At 41.4% G+C, this 23,386-nt stretch overlaps 1 protein-coding gene across 4 annotated transcripts in view; it reads left to right on the top strand.

The window, feature by feature from the left end:
* The window catches only part of UNC5D (unc-5 netrin receptor D), a 550,803-nt gene that overhangs the window by 276,978 nt on the left and 250,439 nt on the right, over positions 1-23,386 (top strand). For all 4 annotated transcript variants that reach the window (XM_061592401.1, XM_061592399.1, XM_061592400.1 and 1 more), the window contains exon 3: positions 6,899-7,042. In XM_061592401.1, coding sequence (XP_061448385.1) covers positions 6,899-7,042 — 144 coding nt within the window. The remainder of the gene's footprint in view (positions 1-6,898; positions 7,043-23,386) is intronic.

Below are 23,386 nucleotides of genomic sequence, written 5' to 3'. Positions count from 1 at the left end.
TCTTTCTGTACTTAAAATCTACGCCTCTGTCCCTTACTGTGAAGGAACAGGTTAACTCCTGAATGCCTCTCGTGATGCCTGAGATTAAGTGGGTGCGGATTTATGGAGAATCTAGGTTTACAATGCTGAAAATCAATAATCACCAAGTGCCGAGCAGATTTATTTATAGAAGATGATGCTGAGAAGCCCAGTGAGTTTCTTCATGCATTCAGCATTTTGTCAGGGAAAAGGATGAATCCGAAAGAACAAGCAAATGTCAATTGTTTAGCTACATGTGTTTCAGAGCTTCTTTCACACTATCCTCTTTCTACATTTCACTTCATCCCATGCAAGGACCTTACAGGCTAGTATGAAGGTGCACTGGTTGGAACCGTGAGTAGTGGAACCTTAAGAGCTTTCAAGAAAGTGGAGCTAAGTGCTACCCCTTACTTGTCTTTACTCTAAACTAGCGTAGAGTGTAATTTTAGGCTAGTCTGCAAATTATACTCACCCCATGGGTTGGCTAGCCTGTGCGTTCCGGGCCAGATTTGGCTACAGCTTTATTTTCCAATCTCAGCTCTGTGGATGCTCAGTGCTCGGATCGGGAGATGGAGTGCAACTGCCTGCTCTTTATCTCCCAGTCTCAGTGCTGTGGTGCTCTCTAAAGAGAAGGCAGAGGGTTTTTACCTCTTGAGGCCCAAGGTGAGATGAAGCCCTTCGTCTGCTCTTTACAGATGAAGCATAAAATGTAGCTATCCCATTGCTAAGGTGGGTGCGATGCTCTTGTAACAAGCAGCAACCCATTAACGGCCCTTTCTCTTACAGTAGCTAGTAAAATGAATGAACTTTCTTTTTTTTTATATATATATAATTTTTATTCAAATTTTTCCAAAAACAAACAAAACAAAGTCAAAAAAACATAACAATACAACAACAAAAAATGAAAATAAAATAGTTGACTTCCGATTTGTAAAATGAATGAACTTTCTGGGTTTGGGGGTCTGTTTGTACGGGATGGCCGTTCTTCAATGTATCCCACTTCAGCGTTCCATTATTGGAAGCATTTGGTCTGCACTAAAAGCTAATTTGTCTGCATGGGAAAAAAGTAGACAGAGCAAGGAACCTCCATCCTTCCAAGACTGCCCTTTCCTTCTAACTTGTATTGTTTTGCCTTCCAGTTCTAGACTGATACTCTTAGGGCTGCTGGCTTCAGTTCCTATGGCCTCTCCCTCACCCTCTCTCCCACTCCTCCCTTTGAGAGGAGGCCTTTTGGATCTCTCTTTTCTGCAGGAGCAATCATTATCACATCTCCACCTTAAGCCAGAACTAGAGTTCTTTGCTATCAAACATGCATTCCCTTTAATGAATCCCAGTTTATTGTTTTCTTCAAGCCCAAGTCTCAGTGTGATTGTATCCAGGGTAAAGTGTGCTCCTTCAACAGGGATTCTGCTAAAGTTCAGCTTCTGCCAGCATTCAACTCCAGTGCTAACATCCATTTGCCTTGAAGCTCATTTATATAACTTTCTCAGAGGACACAACAATGTCCACTGCACCAAAAGGGGTTTTGTGTTCATTTTAATTATCATTAGAAAGATGGATCTGCCCACAGCTTGTTAGCTTTTCCCCAGATGTTCAGGAACAGTTTGTCTAATCCCCAAGGATCAGTTCTGCCCACATGATTGTGGTGTTTGCATGTGTATATCTGTAGTGTGGGTTGTTGTCATGCAGGTTTGTTCACCCCCTGTGTGTTGTGCATGGAAGGGTGACTGAAGGATAAGAGTGTTGTTGTTGTTGTTTTAAAAAAAAGCAAATGAAGTGCCGACCCCACCAGAAAGTTTAATTGGGGTTTAAACTCTAACATACTACCCTGTCCTCTTTTAAAATCACTACTGTAATCTAAAATGTATGCCTGACTTGATACTGCATTTGCTAGGTGGCCAACAGCTGGCATAGCACAGTGGGGAGGAGAGCCTGGCTGGGAGTCCAGAGTCTGTGAGTTCAAATCCCTGCTCGTGTCTCCTGGGTGTCAAGGGCCAGCTAAAGATCACCCCCACAGTGAGTAGCTCAGGGGTTACGTGCCCTGCCACCTGTGTAGCCGTGGGCAAGCTGCATGGTCCCAAGTTGCAGACAAGGAAGGGGCTGGCTTGTGCAGCTCTGGCAAGCTGAGTGGGCCCTAGCCAGCTGGGGACGACTAGCCTCAGAGGGAGGGAATGGTAAACCCCCTCTGAATACTGCTTACCATGAAATCCCTATTCATAGGGTCACCATAAGTCGGGATCGACTTGAAGTCAGTCCATTTTGCTATGTGGCCATGCTGACTGGATCTGATGTGAGTTGCACTTCATCTGGAAGACACCAGGGCTGCTATAGGGCAGGTATGGGGAACTCTTTTCAGCCCAAGGGGCCACATTCCTTCATGGGCAACCTACTGGGGCCACATGCCAGAAACTGGCAGGGCTGGAGATAAATTGTCTGAGCAACAGATGTGACTCTTAGCTTGCACAGGAGGCTACATGACAGCCATGCAAAAGTCATAGTTGATACTAGGGCTGGGCACCAGCTCTGGCTGGATTCTGCACTGAACTGAGCCAATTTGGGTTGACCCAAGATTCAGCTGGAGTAGGTTAAGGTGGCCCTGGGATAGAACAGGTCTACACAGAGACATCCAGAGGTGTCAAGGGGTGTGTGTGTATCTGGTGGTGAAGCTGGAAAAGGAGAGGCAGACAACCCTAATTAAACATTGCAACCCCCCTCCCCCAATTGCTTCAGGGTCTGGATGCAGTCAAAGGAGAGACACTCTGAAGTGCTGATCAGGCCCCCAAATCAGATCGAGGAGGGTTTTTTTTCACAGCCCTAGCTCCTGCACACATACACAAACACACTCTTTTCTCTCTATCCTCCATCCAGGCAAGCAGGAGGCATTATCACAGTTCAAATACAGATTTCAGCCAGGCAAAATCACTTGAGGAGGGACTAGAACAGAGCCTGGGAGAAGATCCTGTGGGCTATACAGAGTCCTAGGGATAGCTTTTGGCCCCAGGAGCTGAGATTTCTCTACCCCTGCTATGGGGGGGGGAGGGAGAGAAACAAGTGTGTAGTCCAACAGCAGCAATGGCTCTAATCTGCTTCACTTAGCTCTTCTCTGTTGTCTGTCTCCAGCTTTGGTGTGCAGGTGCATGAGTTTTTCTCACCTGGAGGTTTGGAATGCTTTTCCAAAATATATGACAAGGCATCACCTAGTGATGCTGGAAGATGTATATATGGATTCTGTAGAAAAGTCCACTGTGTTGATATCTGAGAAGTGACAAGCCTTCAAGAACCTGAACCCTTGACAAGTCTCATTTGCATCTCTCTCAGCACCTTCCTGTTGGAAGCCGCCCTCACATTTTGTAAATTTTGAGGTTGTCATTTCTTGCAAGGTCTGCTTGAGATCTGAGATGTCTAGCAGCTCATATTGAGCAAAGTTTTTCTGGATTAATTTGAAAAGTCCCTGACATTCTGATCAAACACCTGCTTTTGTAAGGCTTATAAATGTCCAAGATCTGAGCTTTATAGATGAAAGAAAGGCTGTTTGGAAGCAAATGAGCCTTCAAAGAAGTAGAAATGTGTTACAAAGTGCAGGGCTAGCTATTTAACCAAAGTAGCTGGGCAATGCTTTGCCTCTGTGTGGCAAATTTAATTGGAGTACTTAATTTCCAGCAGTATTAATTAGGGGATGCTTAGGATTTGTATATCCTCCAACCATTTACAGATGAAAATGGGGGCATGCTGGTAACCGCCTTACATCTCATATCCATAAGTACTAGCTAGCTGTCATTGTACCTTGCTGAAAGCTCAGCTTCTTCTGTTGTTGTACCTAGGGGTGGACAAATTTGTCAATTTCAGTTTCTTTCAGTTTTGATTTTTCCAATCTTCAGTTCAGTTCTCTACATTTGTTTCTCAGTCTGTATGCAATTTTGCCTAACATGCACATTTTACAAGCATTTTTTCCTTAACATAATGCAGTTTTACATGTTATTTTCAATAATATATATATTTTGATGCACCCTCTCCCCTAAAATGCACATTTTGTATACTTTTTGTTGAAGAACAACACTGCAAATTCAGAGAAGTATGAATTTTTCAGGATAGCTGTGTTTGATTTCACATATTGTTTTGGGAATTGAAGATTGGGTAGGCTGACATTAAAAAAAACAAACTGAACTGAATATCTCTCCTATCCCTACTGCAGGAATAGAATTGCATCTTGCCATATTAACATGCTGACTAACCAGCAGCCCCTAACACAATGTGCAAGGCCCTTTCTCCTCTAGCTGCCATCTTGATGATTCTCAGCAATCCATAATGGAGTGGTGGTAATTAGCAGGCACTTGTACATTCCTGTTACATGTCAGAACCCAAACAAAGCATTATGCACCTTCTCTAGGCTATTACCAGGTGTGAGTGCATCTGCTGACATTCCTTAGGTTGCTTGTACATCAGTTTGCAATGTTACATCCTTATATGAAGGGTAAGAGATGCATCAGTGTGAAGAAATGACTTACTTTGTGAAGAGATGACTTGGAGTTCATCTGAAGTTATAGCAGCAAACCTTTATAACACAACTTTATTATGGCCAGAGAGTATTGCAAAGTAACTCTTAGTATGCAATACTATATTTATGGAGAGGAGATAGTCAAAGGCATTCCTTATTACAAGTTTCTGGGAGTATTCAGAAAAGATTCCTGAAGCAACATTTGTGAGAATATCAATGTTGGGTCCAAATGACAGAAATAAGAGTTCCTGCTGGTGAAAGACAGCTAACAGAAAATGGAGATTTCTGATACTGTGGGTAATTTGATTCACACATTTGATTCTTTGTGGCTGTTAATAACAACAACAACAACAACAACAATAATAATAATAAAAATTTCTGTCCCACTTTTTCTCAAAAATAGGACTCAGGGTGGATTACAAAAAATAAAACAAATACAGATAAACATACAAAAATATTGTTAAAATGTAATTAAACTATCTATAGAATCAAAACCATTTAAAACATATCCATTTAAAAAGCCAAAGCCAAAGTACAACAGCACACTATTGATAGCCATTCCCAAAAGCCTGTCATAATATAAAAGTTTTCACCTGCCGGCAGAAGAACAGCAAGGAGGGAGCCAGTCTAACCTCCCTAAGAAGGGGGTTCCAGAGCCTTGGGACAGCCACCAAGTAGTCCCATGTTCCCACCAGACGTACCTGTGAGGGTGGCGGGACCAAGAGAACGGTTTCCCCTGAAAATCTTAGAGCTTGAACAGGCTCATATGGGAAGATGCGCTCCTTCCTTCTTGGAATGTGATTAAGAGCTTTATTTTTAAAGAGGTGTTTGGTGGATAAGGAGCTTTTGAAATCTGTTTCTTTCTGATCTCTCCTATCTGATCTCTTGTGGATGTATACACACATCTACATACCGTTTTTAAATTTGCCTTTATGGCTTTCTCTCTGATGTTATTCCAGATATGGATGATTTAGTGTCACCCAGTACTTTCTGTTTTGCTTTAAGCTTAGAATAGGGCTGTAGCTCCCTGTCAGAACATCTGTTTTGCATGCAGAAGTTTCCTGGTCCAATCCTCCTTAAAAAGCTTTCAGGACATCTTAAAGAACAGGTTAAAAACATATTGTTTACAAAAAGGTTTAAAAACATATTAAAAAACAATTCCAACACAGATGCAGAGATAAGGTGTGAACTTAAAAAGGCTTGTTGAAAAAGGAAGGTCTTCAGTCGGCACTGAAAAGATAACAGAGATGGCGCCTTTTTAATATTTAAGGGGAGGGAATTCCACAGGGTAGGTACCACAACACCAAAGGTCCACTTCCTATGTTGTGCGGAACCTCCTGATAAGATGGTATCTGTAGGATGCCCTCACCTTCAGAGCACAGTGACCGACTGGGTATATAAGGGGTAAGATAATATTTCAGCTATTCCATTGACTTTTTAGAAGAAAGACTTTTGGAGGGATGGTTATTGTTGTTGTTTTGAGGGGGTGGAGCGGAAGCTGAACAAAGGAAATGTGAAAATGGAATATTTTGTTCACATTGTGAAGATGCCCTGTAAAAACTGAGCAAACACATCATGACTATTCACAATAAGAATGTCCAGTGTGGAAGTGAACATCTCCCTTTATTTGTGGACATAGGCTGGTATGGTATTTATATTTTACTTTTTTGCCATTGTTGTTTTTGTAATTCCTTTTTGGAAAACTTTTTGTAAGCCATATTGATGGAAAGATGGTAAATCACTCAATCAGTGTGATGGATTATAAAAGTGATCCTGGCCTCAGAGTATTATTTGACAGTGGACTGTTGTTCCTTCATGGAGTGTCTTTGTGTGCCTTTCTTGGTAGTCTACTGTTCTGTTAGTCTTGTCTTACTATTTTTGGTCATTGTTCTGTTGCCATGCTTTGTTACTACCACTAGTTGAAAACAATTACACTGAACTGAAGTCACCCCAAATACTAAACACTTATCTGGTAGAATGCCTCACTGATTTCAGCAAGAAACTGTGCGTAAAATTGCAGCCAGGGCTTATTAGAAGATGACTACTGTTTTACGACTGTATTTTTTTGAAAAAAAAACTGAACAAGCCAACAATTATTTATTTATTTCAGAGTGAAAGTTCCAACAGAAGATTTGAAAGGCAGATAGCGCATGGTTTGGAACCACAGCTTGGCAAGCGAATGCTTTCAGCTCATGCGTTCTGACCTACTTGGCTGTTAGGATTTAATTAGCAGCCATATATTATTGTCAAAGTAATTAAAGCTTTGCCTTGATTAAAAAAAATGGAATTGTTTAATTAAAAAGAAAAAAGGTTTGGCTAACCTTAGTGTTCTGCCTGAGTAAGACGTTCTCTATCAGCTAATTTTCCTGTATCTTTTCCATTCAGGCTTGAAGGTTCGCGAGGCATACATCAATGTGACGAGGCAGCAAGTGGAAGATTTTCATGGCCCAGAGGACTATTGGTGTCAGTGTGTTGCATGGAGCCACCTAGGGACTTCAAAGAGCAGAAAAGCTTCAGTCCGCATAGCCTGTAAGTGCTATCCAGCTTTACTAGAAAAGTTTGAGAATGCATCCAGTAGACCCTACTGTTGGGGATTGAGTAATTGGACACTTCCAGCCCTTATCTGCAGTATACATTTAAAGCAGTGTTATGCCACTTTAAATGGTCATGGCTTTACCCGTGACCTGGAGAACTATAATTTGGTTCAGGGTGCAAAGAGTTTTTAGGAGCATTCCCTTCACAGACCTGCAATTCCCAGTGTAGTTTAACAGTATCCCTCTTCCCCAGGAACTCTGGGAATTATAGCTGTGTTGAAAATGGAAATGGACTGCCTTCAAGTCGATTCCGACTTATGGTGACCCTATGAATAGGGTTTTCATGGTAAGCGGTATTCAGAGGGGGTTTACCATTGCCTCCCTCTGAGGCTGAGAGGCAGGGACTGGCCCAGGGTCACCCAGTGAGCTTCATGGCTATGTGGGGATTCAAACCCTGGTCTCCCAGGTCATAGTCCAACACCTTAATCACTAACACCTTAACCAGCTCTGTTAGGAGACCCCTATTCCCCTCACAGCAACCTTCACAAACTACAGTTCCCAGGATTGTTTGGGGAATACCATGGCTGTTTAAAATAGTATGATACTGCTGTAAGTGTCCAATGCAGATGGGGCCCCAGTCTCCTTTGTCCTAACCAGCCTTTCCCAACCAGTGTGCCTCCAGATGTTGTTGGGCCACAACTGCCATCAGCCTCAGCCAGCATTGTCAATGATCAGGAAAGATGGGAATTGTGGTCCAACAACATCTGGAGGCACATTGGTTGGGAAAGGCTGGTCCAAACACTGCTGGCCAATGCAATGGACAGAAGAACTAACACAGGAAAAGCATAAATGATGAATGCATGAACAGTGGACTTTCCATTGTGTGTGTATGTGTGCATGTACACACCCACCCAGAGTGTAGTGGAATTGCCCCATACCCTTCTCTGGCATTCAAGTGTTTTCATAAAAAGTACTTTCTGACAATTCCTGAGAACAAAATGGGTGTATATCAATTGCAGTGCCCACCTTCAAAATGTTCACGACCCACTTTGTGAGTAGTTTGAAGTAGAAAGCCTGGAATTATAAAATCTGCATGTGTTCTTCATAGCATATGGGGAATGCATGCACCATTGAGTAACAAGTACGAGATGCAATCTACTGTAACTGAATGCATGCATGTTTCGACAACTTTATCTCTGTGGTTAACAAAAGGTGATTTATATGATCGAGAAGTACATAGATGCTGCTGGTGATAAGCTTACTGTATGGCACCTGCAGAAGAATGGGAGTATGTGGATCCTGAGAAGGAGTCCTGCAATGTCACCCCTGGGCAAGAGAATCTACAGATGACCAACCCACCTTGTGGCTCCTGGCAAAATGAAATTCAGACAGTGTAACCCCTTAAATGCATTGTGCATTTAATAGCTATGTATCTTGGCGATCACTCGTGACTGAGTAAGATTGTCTTCCAAAATAAAGTCTTTGACAATGGATCCATCTGAATCTGTATCCACCGCCAATGTGCCAGTCCATGATCAGGGGCTTCTGGATTTCACAGTCCTGCCCCTGTCGCCAAATCGCCACGGGACTTTTGTTACGGAAGATGCCTGTGTGTGAATTTGTTTTATGTGGGGAGATGGACGCACAACAATCAACACACAGTCTTGACAGAAAAAGGCTTTGATCCAATGGCATGGGTACCACGATGACTGGAAGTCCTTTATCTGCTGCAGCCTTCATCCACCTTCACAGCCATTGTAACATACACATTGTTTTCCTCTGCTTGTTCTGCCATTGAGGACATTTTTGGATCGTTCTTTGTCTGGTTCCTGTCCCTTGACCTTACCTCCATGGGTGACCCAGCTGGGAGTACATGACTCCCGACGGCATCGCTCACAGGGTTCATTGGAATACACAAGCCCACTCACCACTTCAAGGTGACGATCCAGTGAGGGGAGCTATGTATCAGGAAGTACTTGAATAATTACAGTTTCTGTTATTACAGCATTGTTATGAAAGAAGCTGCATCTATCAAACAGTAGAACGGACAACACTTTGTTTGTTTGTTTATTAAATTTCTATTGTTCCCTTCCTCCCAGAAGGAGCCCAGGACAAGTGCCATACCCTTCTCACCAAGGGTCTGTGTGGAAAAGCTCAACAGCCCTTGAACAGGAGCCCTCAGTTGGCCCTACTGAATTTTTTCTCAGACCGAAATATAGACAGACAGTGAAGCATTTGTAAGCAATTTATTAATGGCTGCCCAACAAACACTGGCTAAGCACTGGGAAGACCTAAAGAGGGCAATATTGGAGTACTAGTACCACAAAGTACATCATTTGGTGTATATGGAAAAGCTAACACAAAATCTGAGAAAGGTATATCAAAATTGGATAATTTTATTAAAGTGTGGTATTATTTTTGTGAACACAGAAGAGCAAAACAGAAGGCCTCCATCCCATTATGCCAGGATATGGAATGCATAAAAATTCCATATAAAATTTTAGCAAATATTTGTTATTTACATTTGTATACAACTGTCATTACTTTCCCCTGAACATCTTATACTTTTATATTATGTCATATATATTTACCATGTGTCTGTTTGAGTTACTTAGATTGCAGGTTTTGGATTTTCATAGAAAGTTACTATTTATGGATTCATTGTTTTCTTCATTGCCAGTATGATGCGTACTGTGCTGTACTATTGAGAAATAAAGGATACTTTTTTAAAAAAAAGTTGTGTGTTTTTTAAAAGCTGAAAGTGTTCAGACATTTGCTCATGTGTAAAGTCAATATGTATGCGGGGAGGGCACAGGGATTGCAACAGAAAGCTCTATCCTTGCTGTAAGCTTATTTATTTGAAATCTCCACTGTCTATGCACAACATGCATAAGCACAGTCCCCAACCTTACTTATCAAACTATGTGTATATAATTTGTTTGCGTGTAGATATTTTATGGATAAGTAAGTAGTTAACCACCATAATCCCACTTATTTATTTATAAAAGTATCTCTATGCTGCTCGATTGCTAAATGTCAGGGTGGTGTACAACAGCACAAAACGTAAAGCAACACAAAATAATCATTAAAATGACTGGCTGTTCCAAAAACATTTTAAACAGCTGCATAGGCCTGTTGGCATGCGCGCACACACACACACACACACACACACACAGGTCTTCAAGAGTGCCACCAAAAGAGAAGTCTAATTCCACTGCCCAAATCTCATTAGATCCAGGGCCCAGAGCTTGGAAAAGTTACTTTTTGAACTACAACTCCCATCAGCCCAATCCAGTGGCCATGATGGCTGGGGCTGATGGGAGTTGTAGTTCAAAAAAAGGAACTTTTCCAATCTCTGCCAAGGCCAATGTGTTTAGAAGACAATATGTAGACAGAAAGAGGGAGACAGAAGTGGGATATAAATTCAATAATAGATAAATAAGATAAAATAAAAATAAATGTATATTTTTTTCATGAAACGACTCCATAGGTAGTATGGTAATGCCTCGTAATAACAACTGATCTGAAGAACCAACTTTCCTGAATCCTTTTGCACCCCTGGTGCAAAAAAGAATTCAATTTCCAGTGGTTCATTGCAAGGGGGAACACTTGAAAGGAGGAAGGAGACTTGATCCTCTCATATATTAGCACACATTAACCTTAAAAGATACTTTAATGCATATCAGATTAATGTATCAGTGCATAGGAATGGACTTTTTCAAATATTTTTTTTTAATTCTGTAATTGTTTTTAAAGCCAGGCATGTACATGAGTGCACAGGAATGAAACTTAGAGAAGGAGTCTTTTAATGTGCAGCAGTATGGAAATTAGATCACACCAGAGAGCTAGAAAATAAAAATGAATGTAGGCAATTAGGGATGTGGGGGAAATTAGATTCTGCTCATGTTTAAAGTCAAATCTATCAAATTTGCAAAATAGTATGAGAACCAAAACACAGCCATCCTTCAAAATTAATTCTTTTGAATTTTCAGTGCAGTTCTACGATCAAACATTGTTTATCAACACACATATATTATGGGAAAGTGTGCATAAAAATGCATTTATGGGGAAAATAACATGCAAAAATGCATTATATTAGGATAAATTGCTTGCAGAAATGTGCACATTAGTCAAAACTGCATACACAAATGTGTTTATTAGAAGAAATTCTCACAAAAATGCTGGAGAATTTTCATGATGATTTTTTTTTAAAAAAATGCAAATTGCTGCAGAGATGTGGAAAACTGAATTTAACATTGGAAAAATGAGAAAAATTGTGCTGAGGCAGCAGCAGTTCAGGGCAACAGTGGGTACAAGTGAGCACATTAAAACATATTTTAATGAAAAATGAAATATAAAAATGGTTTAGCAAAGTCGAACTATCAAAGTGGTCCAAAATACCTTTCCGATATTTCAACAAAAAGTACTATTGTTACTTGGCACACTGGACCTTATCTTTAATCTACTATACCAGATGTAGGGAGCCTTTGGCTTCACATACTTTGCTGAGCTACAACTCGCATCTTCCTGGCTATTGGCCATGCTTTCTAGGGCTGATGAGAGTTGTAGTTCAGCAACATCTGGAAAGCCAAAGGCTCCCCAATCCTGTGCTGAGCCTTCCCTACCCCTTCGGCATGCTAGATATTTTCATGATCCTTGACTCGTACCTATGCTTATATTGAACAGCCACACTATAAATACTCAAATATGCCTTGAAAGTAAACTCATGGGAATTTGGTGCTGGGGCATCAAAAGCCCGTCCTCTATTTGGGGAGCCTTGCATCAATGGAGATGGGCTTTGAGCAGTCATCAAAACTGGGAAAGTGGAATGGTCAAGACTTAGCATTCTTTTTTAGTACTCACAAAAGTCCCTGAGGTTTTGTTACTACCCAATAGGAAGGCTTTCACAAACCCAAATGCTTTGGAAGTAAACAGAGAGATGCTCACCCATCCCTATGGTAAAGGGACAACATAGGATTAGACACATTTATGGAAGATAAAGCTGTCAGTGGCTACTAGATACAGTTGCTCTGTTCTGTGTCCATTGTGGGAGACAGTATGCCTCTGACTGCTACTTGCTAGGAATTGCAAGTGAGGAGAGTACTGTAACAGGTTGTGCTTGATAGCTGCCCATAGGCATCTGGTTCACCACTGAGAGCAGGATGCTGCTTTACATGGGTCTTTGGTCTGATTCAGCCGGGCTGCTCTTATGTTCTTATGTAATATGGTAATTTTCTGGTGGTGTTCTGTGAACATTCTTTTCTTCACTTACATCCACATTCACTTATGCAAACTCATCACTCATATTTTGAATGTATGTTGAGCTGACTTGTCTTAAAGAACAGTGGTTACCTATTAGCAACCTTCTTTTCCGAATGCATTATCATATGGTGCAATCTAGCCTTTTTCACAGCTTTGGTTTTTGATAGATTTTCCAGAAATCTTGTAAAGATAAATGTACATTTTTTTTAAAAAAAAACTATACATTTTTGTCTTGCAATACAGTAACATTAACTGTAAAAGTAATGTTGGAACTATATCTTAAAGTCCACCTGAAAGCACACTTTCAACACTTATTTTAATTTTATTTTAGCAAAATTTATATGCTTGTTAAATAATATAATCTCTAAGTGGTATACATAGAATGGTATAAAATATTCATTAAAATAGCAATAAAGTCAGACTATAAAACAGTAGAAATAATAAAATTATCAGAACATAGATAAAATTGACAGTTTTTAAAAATGAGCGTAATAAATTTACATGTCTGGATAAGCTTGCTTAAAAAATAAAATAAAAATAAAATGTGTTTAGTAGGCATCTAAAACGATCTTAACAAAGTCACCCACCTAATATTAATGGGAGGCTGGAGTACTTGGATCCCTGCTGTGACATGTTTACAAGGCACTTTGAGGATAAAGTCACTAATCTCTGTGCCAAGTTAAATTTCACAGTTGATACAGATCAAAAGAGGTCCCCTGCACAGTCTAGTCTGGTTTTATGGGATCAGTTTCATTTTTGAATCCTAAGGATGTGGACAAAACACTTACAGTGGTATGGCCGATCTCATACACTTCCAACCCTTTCCTTACACTCTTTTTCTTATTGGCTAGCACAATCTAACCAGAGGGCATTAACTTGGTGGGTCCAATGTGTGGTGAATGCACTGTTGTGGGAGGCATATGTATGAGGGTGATGGCGGTGTATTTCAGGGTACTCTTGGAGAAAGCAAATTATCTAGGCCGATTCCAGTCTGGGATCAGTCTTTGGTTCTGGGACCAAATCAGTCTGGGTTGTTCTGACAGATGATCTTTATCAGGTGGGGACAAGAGAAGTGTGACCCTATTTCTTCTTCTTAATTTCTCCATGGCTTTCGATGTCACTGACCATGATATCCTTCAGCAGTGTTGAGCCTCAGCTCTCTCAAGGGGGCCAGGGAGGGGGAAAACATGTTTCAGGTTTCTCAGCTGTCAGAAGACGTGGAGGATCCAGGAATTGTTTACTCTCCACAAGACCTTGGGATGGGGAGTGAGGTTGAGACCGGGCCAATTCCCAAGGACGGTGCTGTCTCTGCAGGGGAGAGCGCGCCACCCCCGACATGCCAGAAGGGCAGTTGGACGATGTGTCGGAGCGTGCTTTGACTCCCCCTCTACCAAGCAGCTCTTGGGATACTTCAAATGCTTCCCTGCCCCCTGACCTCAAGCCTGTTGCTATGGAGCCGGTTCTCTCTGATGAGGCGGGGCAAGCATGCCCCCCTTCACCTTGCTCTCGACGCCGTGAGAAACGGACAGGACAGAGGCCAGACTTACGAAGGAGTCAGAGATTACGATCCAAAACGTTCCCTACTTAAGACTGCAGCCCTCAGGTTCGAGCTGCTGAGTCAACTTTCTTCAAATGTTGCAGAGCATGTCTAGAGTGCAGTTAGGGAATTCTAGTGAGATAGCTTAGGGGTTTCTATGAAGCACACTGCTTTTGATGTATCCATTACTTTAATAAAACAAGATTTAATTGCACCAGCGTCTCAGTCTCGTGGGACCCACTCTGAACAGGACAAGCAGTGACTTTGTAGGTTGGTATTACTGTAGTCCTGCTCCTACCTGTAGAATCACTACCAGAAAGTGTAACTGAGTGATATCTACTTGGCCAGTTGACTTTTGGGGCGTGCATGTGTCACACGGTTCTGTGCTCTCTCCAATGCTGGCCAACATCTATATGAAGTTGTTGGAAACTGTCATTAGGGGATTTGCAGTGAGGTGTCGTGTCATACACAGCTCTATTTCTCTGTAGCAACTGAGTCAAGTGAGCTTGGCTGCAGTGGTGAACTGGATGAGGGCCAACAAATTTGAAGCTGAATCCTGACAATGGAGGCCCTATAGTTAGGAGCTCCCTAGGTCTAGGAATTGTGGAGGCACTTCCTTAAAAGGAATAGGTGCATGATCTGGGGGTGCTGGTAGAGCCATTGTTGTCATTGGAGGATCATCTGTCCTTCATGGCAAGGAGTGCCTTTTACCAGCTATGACAGGTTTGCCAGCAATGGCTGTTCCTGGACAGGGAGAGCCTTGCACAGTGATTCATGTACTGCTAACCTCCAAGACTGGATTATTGTAATGTACTTTAACAGAACCTCATTCCCCAGTAACGTGGAGAAGGGCTTTCAGTTTGGAGACCCTTATTCTGTGGAACAGCATTCCAGTCGAGATATGACAGGTGCTCACTATTTCTGCTTTCCAGAAACAAAGGTATTTTTATTCCAACAGGCTTTTTCCAGCTAGATGAAAAGGTATCTGCTTTAGATGTTCCTTTTGTACAGTTATTTTGTATTTTTTTTAAAAAAATAAATAAAAACAAACTTGTTTTAGCTGTTTTTATATGTTTATAAATCACTTTGTCAACACATGTGGAATGTGATTAATTAATAATAATAAGCAATAATATGTGGGGCTATCCTTGATGTTTGGCCTATCAGAATGTGGGGCTAGGCTTATAGGTGAAAATGTATGTGAAAATATAACATACATTATATAATACCAATTCTGGGGGAAAACAACAATCCTGCACTGCTTGCCTACAGGCTACTGAGCCTGCTTCAAGGTACTTGTATTAACTTACAAAGCCCTATACTGCTTAGCTCTCTTTGCTGTGCCATCCTTGCCTGATGCCCACTATATGGCAATATGAGTATTCTTGGTGGTGGTGCCTCAATGGTGGACTTCAGTATCAGTGCTGGTGTTTATTTTAGTTGGCTGGTTGTAACTACTTGTCTTGTTTTTATTTATTTATATGCATTCATATAGATTATTGAAATGCCCTTGAGGTTGGTCCAGAAACTGCAGCTGGTGCTTGCTGGGCTAGGATATTGTGAACATGCTACCCTGCTGCTGAAAGAATTGCACTGGTTACCCATTAGCTTCCAGGATAAGTTCAAGATTCTGGTTTTGGTATATCAATCTCTACACAGCTTGAGACCAGGATACCTGAAAATATTGTCTTACCTCTTATATATCCAGTCAATCACTGTGCACTGAGAGCCTCCTGCAGATACCATCTCATCAGGAGGTCCAATCTGCACAACATAGGAAGTGGACTTTTAGTGCTGTGGTACAGCCACTTTGAATTCCCCCCCTTGAGTATTAGACTGACGCACTCTCTATTAACTTTTCTGTACCTAATAAAGACCTTCCTCTTTCAACAATCCTTTTAAGAAGAGACCTTATCCCAGTCTACATCTGTGTTTGAATTGTTTTTAGATTTTCTTTTGAAAAATGTTTTAAAGATTTATTTTTAAAGATGTTTTGTTTTTTAAGATGTTTTAAATATATTTTTAGTGTTTTGTTTGCCACTTTGGGGTCCTTCTGGGAGGAAGGATGGGATGTAAATGTAAATAATAACAATAATAATAATAATTCATAGCCTGCCCTTCACCTTGCGGTCCCAAACTAGATGGCAATATAGCTCAATACAACAACAAATATTACTAGATCATAAATTAATTACTGAATCAACAGCAGTCAAAAACAACAACGCTGTGATGGGAGGGATATTCTGATCTCATACTCCACTCGAAAGCCCTGCACAAAAAGGTGCAACTTGACCTGTGATCAAAATGTATACCATGCTTAGGCCAGACACACCTTTTAGTACTTGTATGATGTATCTGGATTTGTTCTAATTTGTGGCATGCTTTGGGATCACATTTGAAATGAGGAATAGGTAATATATTAAGTAAATTGAGGGAACCCCTGGCTTGTGTGAAAGTGCCAAAAAATTCTGGATTACGTGCTGGAACAGACACTTTGAATCACCCCCATTTGGGGTACCTCAAGAATTTGATTTCCCTGCATTTTGATGCAAACTGACTGATCCGCTCCTCCTGGTTGAATGTGCAGATTGGAACCTTGTTATCCTTTCGGTTGTGCTCTTCTCCAAATTTTGTGATATAGTTCCCAGCTCAAACTTAATCAGAGTGTGATTGAAATGCATATTTCCAGATGACAGTTATTTAAAAATGCAGGTGTTTGGTAATGTACAACATTGCATGAGCCAACTTCCATTTGTGCTATGAGTCTTCCCTTTCCTTCTCTCCAATGTCTCCCCCCCCCCAAAGCTGTATCCCATGGAGAAAGTGGCAAGGCTGGTTAAAATTTGGTGGACCACAGATAGTGCCAAGCAAGCAACTTGCTCCAACAAAGGTTGGGAGCAGACTGAGGCCTTTTAAGCCTCTTGTCTCCAGGCCACCTCCTCCAGGCTGTACCCCCTTGTAGAGAACTTCAGAGCCTTAAAGTTTCAAACCTGTTGTTTGAAGACAGACACTCCTCTGTTCCATGGTCTCCCTTCTGATGTGCTGCCTGCACTTTCAGACTGGTGATATGTGATGGAAGGCAGCTGGTTCCTTAGGGAAAGGTCCCTGTGATGGTCCAGGCTCTGGTCCTATAGGCTCTGGTGGTCTGGGAGTTTACTGTGTGGGTTCTGTCCAACAAGCTCAGATACAATGTTATCCGTAACTTCAGCAGTTGGCTCTGAACCCTGAACCTGACATGGTTCCCCATCTGGTGCCCCTGCAGCCTCCGACTCTGTGTCCGTGTCACTGTTAGATTCAGGGATCATGACAAGAGCCCCCCTGCCCTCCAGAAAATATTTGGGGAGTCTGCAGGGGAAGGAGAAGAGAGATCTATCTATCCCTAACTCTAAGAGTCTGAGAGAATTTTGTTTGCACTTTCCTGGAACTTGTTCAAAGGATTCAACCTCCTTTCTGCAGGTTCACTTTCTCGTATTTCAGATGCTGATTTTTCTTCCACCTTGTTTTCTAAAGATGCTTGCTTTAAACTGAACAGAACATGCTAGCTTCATGATTTGAATAAATGACTGTGATTTTTCATTGGCTGGTTTGCTTTGAATGCGTAAATTATTTTTATTTCATTGAATTAACAACCCTTACATTGAAGGAGCTGATAATTCTCCAGCTTTTGCAGGGCTGCAAAAGGCTATTATTCGGAATTGAATTTTTATTGACTCTTTCTTTTTCTGTACAATGAATTTTCTTTCTAAACATGGAAGTGTGAAAAAGGAGCATGAAATTAATTGGTGGATCAATCTGGCTGTTTAAGTTCTGAAGCTACATGGGCACTGACTACTTGCTCTCTCCATGCCTAGTATGGTTTTTGATTTTTTAAATTTATTTTATTTAAATACAAGGCCTTGATAAGGAGATTGTATGTACCCACCAGCCTCAGCAAGCATAGCTAACAGTCAGGGATGATAGGAGTTGTAGTTCAGCAACATCTGGAGGGCCAAAGGTTCACCACACCTGATGTAGACAATCCTGAGCCAGATGGACCAATGGTTTGGCTCACTATAAAGTAGTTTTCTATGTTCCTCACCCACTGTTAGTGTGCATGTTAGGTAATTGTCATCAAGGAACCACCTGCAGATGTGCTGCTAGCCACAGGGGAGTTGGGTATGTTGGGGTGGAATCTAACATCATCTTTAGAGAATCTTTCAATGATTTAAAATCTCTGTTTTGTTTACAATTTTGTCTTATAAAATGCATCCCTCTGTATCAGGGCACTATCAGGCCAGCCTAATAAACCCCTGGCCATCCAGCTCTGCATCACACATGATAAAAATTGTGGACAGAATCCTCACTGTGGCACGGGACATGGAAAAGCACATACGTAAGGACACATCTGCACTAAACATTTAAAGCATTGTCATACCACTTTAACAGCCATGGCTTCCTCCAAGGCATCCTGGGAATGGTTGTTTTTAAGGATGCTGAGATTTGTTAGGAGACAACAATTCCCCTCCCAGAGCTACAGTTCCCAGAGTTCCTTGGGAAGAGGGATTGATTGGTAAACCACTCTGCGAATTACAACTCTGGAAGGGGAATAAGGGTCTCCTAACAACTTTTAGCACCCTTTACAAACTACAGTTCCCAGGATTATTTGGGGGAAGCAAGACCAAGTGGCATAACAGTCCTTTAAATGTATGGTGTGGATATGGCATAAAGGTTTATGGCAGAACTGAATTACTGTTTGTGGGGGGGATACCTTTTTTTTTTAAGGGACATGAATTTCTCTATTAGGTCTGGAAGGCAGATTACTGTTAGCAGCAGTCATTGGTCTCTTCCTCCCCCCCCATTTCCCTTCCATCCATTTTCAGCAGAGGCAGCAGAACTCTGCTGTTAGTGGTGTGGCCATCATTTTAAATTCCCAGGACAAAGCATTGTTTCAAGGCAGTGTGGTGGAAAGTGGCAACCACTACTCAAAAATGACGATGTTCATTGTCTTAAAATGCTTATCATTTTTTAAAATTTTCTGCAGGGTTTTTTTAAAAAGATTTTGTAATAAAACATGTTCATTGTTAGACTGGCTGCACTATGTGCACAGATTTCTTACAGGTTTCCAAGTTATTGTGTAATTTTTTTTTAAAAAAAAATAATGACTGGTTTTAGATTTCAAGTTATTTTAAAAAAGGAGGAAAGAAGAGAAGGAAGGAATGTTGGGGGGTTGCATTCAGAAGTGAAGGACTATTCACAATGTGCTACCCTGTGCTACTGCACTCCTCTTCAATGTGTGTAGTTTCACAAATTCCCTTTGTCAGTTTTTTCTCCAGCTGGGGATGGGGGAATCTGTCAATTTCAGTTTTTCTCAGTTTCTAATTTTTCCAGTTTTAAAGTCAGTTCTCTGCATTTCCTCATCAGTTTGCATTTTCTTTGAAAAAAGGCCCAGCCCAGCACCTTAATTTAAAAACAGATAAAAACAAAACATTTTTAAAGGCAATTGAAACATTGGTAATGAAGGAGCCATGCATAGATCCATTGGGAACAAAGTTCCACAGACATGGAGCCACCACTGGAAAGGCTTTTTCAATAGTGCCTTCCAAAATGCCTTCTAGACATCAACATGTTCTTGATCAGGGTGTTAGTGTAATCCACGTGCAGTTGGATTAATGCTGATCCAGAATCCAGTGAAGCCTTTCAACCTTAGTTTAATGATTTCAGCTGAATGTATGCATTTCCAACATTTTTTTAAAAAAATCCAGCATTGCAAATGATAATATCAATTTGAAGAATTTCTGTTCAAAATCTTCCTTTCCCTACCCTGAGGATGCTTTTCATTTTTAAAAAATGGGAGGAAGAGAGAGGTAAACATGTGAGTGGGAGCATGGAGGAGGTACCATTTCTGTGAAAGGCATCCACAATGCAGTCGGAAGAGAGGCATATTCTGACAGGGTGAGCCTCTCAGCAGGGGAGAAAGTATCTAATCAGTTTCCAGACATGGAAAACATGCAGCACTATCCTTAACATATTTGGAACCAGTTCTTACTAGGTTCAGTGGGACTACCTCCCTTGTAATTCAGGTTAGGAATTAGGAACGAGGGAGGAATTTGATCAGTTCATTTGATCATCCAGAATGCAGGACACGGAATAACCAGAGCTTGGAAGATTACTTTTAAAAAGGCATAAATTACAATTACTGTTACATGGCCCCAAAAAGGAATAAACTACCGTTACAATTACAATTGTCTGAAAGAAATTGATTACTTTACCATTATTCGAAAGTAATCACTACAATCACAGTTAAGTTACTTAAAAAAAAACTAGAGTTCCTCCAAGGTGCTGGCCTTGGCTGCTGCACACCTAAGTAGCCTAGGTAGCCTAAAACAACATTAAAAATAAACAGAGAGAGAGAGAGGTGGTATAATAATTTTTATCCCTAAGATAGCAGTGGTGGTCTCCCCGCTGGTAAGGGAGGTGGAGAGGGAGGCAGAGGCCACCACTCAGATCTTTGTGCATCAAACCAAGTGTGATCCCACACACACACTCTCTCACCCAGCAAGCATCATCTCTCTCACCACCTCCCAGACCCTGCCCTGCCACCAACTAAGGCACATCCACCCAAGCAAACATTTTCTCCTAGGGTGCAAAAAGGTTTAAAACACTACAAATGCAGCAAAGTAGCCTGGGAGGGCAGCAGAGGCTGCTTCATGAGCCAAGTGCAAACACAGTATTCACACACACACACACACATACATGTTGTCACTTCCAGTTATTTTTCTCCATTCAGCTGCTGCCTCCTTTTCCTCCTTCATCCACATCCTTGCCTTCCAGCTCCTTTCTCCTGCCACTCCATTCTTCTCCACCACTGTCCATTTTTTAAACATTTTTCTCCTCTCCACCTCCTTCCTTATTGCCTTCTAAGCACCCACAGAGCACAAGGGAAGAGCAACGCTGCACAGAAGCCCAGTTTGAGGCAGATGATTTTCATCCAGATGGAGGATGTTCATCCTGTTCTTGATGGGGTTACACTCCCCTTGAAGGAACAGGTTTGTAGCTTGGGAGTTCTTTTCGATCCTTCCTTGTCTCTCGAGACCCAGGTGGCCTTGGTGGCACGGAATGTTTTCTACCATCTTCGACTGGTAGCCCAGCTACGTCCCTATCTGGACAGTGACGACCTCGCCTCAGTTGTTCACGCTCTGGTAACTTCTAGGCTGGACTACTGCAATGCGCTCTACGTTGGGCTGCCCTTGAAGATAGTTTGGAAACTACAGCTAGTCCAGAATGCAGTGGCCAGATTACTGACGCGGACCAGAATGTCTGCTCATATAACACCTGTTCTGGCTCGTCTGCACTGGCTTCCTATTTGTTTCCGGGCTAAATTCAAAGTGCTGGTTTTGACCTATAAAGCCCTACACGGCATGGGACCGCAATACCTAGTGGAACGCCTCTCCCAATATGAACCTACCCGTACACTGCGCTCAACATCTAAGGCCCTCCTCCGGGTGCCATCCCATCGAGAAGCCCGGAGGGTTGTGACTAGAACTAGGGCCTTTTCAGTAGTGGCCCCCGAACTGTGGAATAGTCTCCCCAATGAGGTATGCCTGGCGCCGACACTGCTATCCTTTCGGCGCCAGGTGAAAACCTTTTTATACTCCCAGGCATTTTAAAGTGTATTTTAAATTGTATTTTATAGTGTATTTTATCAGTATTTTCATCATTGTTGTATTTTGATGTTGTTGGTTCTTTGTTATTGTTTGTTTTGATTTTTGATTTTGTTATACTTATTGTATTTATATATTGTGCTTGTTTTATATCTTATGTACACCGCCCAGAGAGCCTTTTTGGCTTAGGGCGGTATATAAATTAAATTAAATTAAATAAATAAATAAATCCACGAATAAGAGGAGCAGAAGGCTTTCCCTGCCCCCCCCAGTAATACCCAATAGTAATGCTGGGAATATTACAATTACTCCTCAAAGGTAATAAAATTACTCCCCATTCTGTTAAAATGTAAAGGAATTACCCACTCATTTCTCAAAAAAGTAAAAAATTACAAGTAATTCTTTTTTGGAACTAATTACTTCCAAGCTCTGGAAATAATGGGTTCAAGTTGCAAGAAGCCAGATTTTGACTGAGCATAAAGGGCAACAAGGATGATCAGGGGACTGGAAACAAAACTTTATGAGGAGAGACTGAAAGAACTGGGCATGTTTAGCCTGGAGAAGAGAAGACTGAGGGGAGATATGATAACACTCTTCAAGTACATGAAAGGCTGTCACACAGAGGAGGCTTCTCGATCGTCACAGTGTGCAGGACATGGAAGAATGGGCTCAAGTTGCAGGAAGCCAGATTTTGACTGAACATCAGGAAAAACTTCCTAACTGTTAGAGCCATATGACAATGGAACCAATTACCTAGAGAGGTAGTGGTCTCTCCAACACTGGAGGCATTCGAGAGGCAGCTGGACAGCTATCTGTCAGGAATGTTTTGATTTGGGTTCCTGCATTGAGCAGGGGGTTGGACTTGATGGCCTTATAGGGCCTTTCCAACTCTACTACCTGGTTGGCCACTGTGAGAACAGGATGCTGGACTAGATGGGCCACTGGCCTGATCCAGCAGGCTCTTCTTATGTTCTTATGATTCTATGATCAGGAAAAACATCCTAACCGTTAGAGCGGTACAGCAGTGGAACCAGTTTCCTAGGGAGGTGGTGGCCTCTCCAGCACTGGAGGCATTCAGGAGGCAGCTGGACAGCCACCTCTTGGGTATGCTTTAAGTTGGATTCCTGCGTTGAGCAGGGAGTCAGACTTGATGGCTTTGTAGGCCCCTTCCGACTCTACAATTCTATAATTCTACCCATATGGCAGTTCCCAAAATGATACATGAACTGGAATCCATCAAAATGTGTACAAGAATAAATAAATGAAAGAGTGTATATTGGGGAAAGTGTGGTGGTGGTGGTGGTGATGTCTTCCACATATACGTCTCAAGGCAATCTCCACAATATAATAAAAATACCCAGTCAAAACAGTACAGAAAATAACAGTAAATGAATTGAAAAACAGTAAAAGGAGACACCCATGGCGGAGACCAGTTCATGCAGTTGGGAAAGCTTGTTAAAATTAAGTTCAAAAATGATTTACATTAGCAAACATTGCTTTGCAAACATGTGTATATTAGGAGGAATGCACACAAAAATGCATACCAATTTTCATGTGGACTTTAAAAAAAAACATTTGCAAATACATGGGGAAATGGGGTGGAGTGTAAGACTGGAAAACTAAATGGAAACTAACATATTTGTCAGTCCCTATTAGGAATATAGCCTTAGGATACAATGCAGTCCTATACCTTCTTGCTTGTTTTGCTCCAATGACCTTAATGAGACTTAATTCTGACTTAAAACAGCACAGTTCTATGGCTGCTTATCAATGCAGACTCTAATTCCTTCATTCAGATATTTGTGGCAATATCACATCTGACTGATTAAATCCATATTAATTTTGTATTACTTCTTGTCATTAATGGGAAGGGTTTTTTTCCCCCTAAAAAGTAAATGCA

The sequence above is a fragment of the Rhineura floridana genome, chromosome 12, assembly GCF_030035675.1.
Source record: "Rhineura floridana isolate rRhiFlo1 chromosome 12, rRhiFlo1.hap2, whole genome shotgun sequence".
Classification (NCBI taxonomy): domain Eukaryota; kingdom Metazoa; phylum Chordata; class Lepidosauria; order Squamata; family Rhineuridae; genus Rhineura; species Rhineura floridana.
The sequence above is the reverse complement of the archived record's forward strand: the minus strand, read 5'-3'. Positions and strand labels throughout refer to the sequence as shown.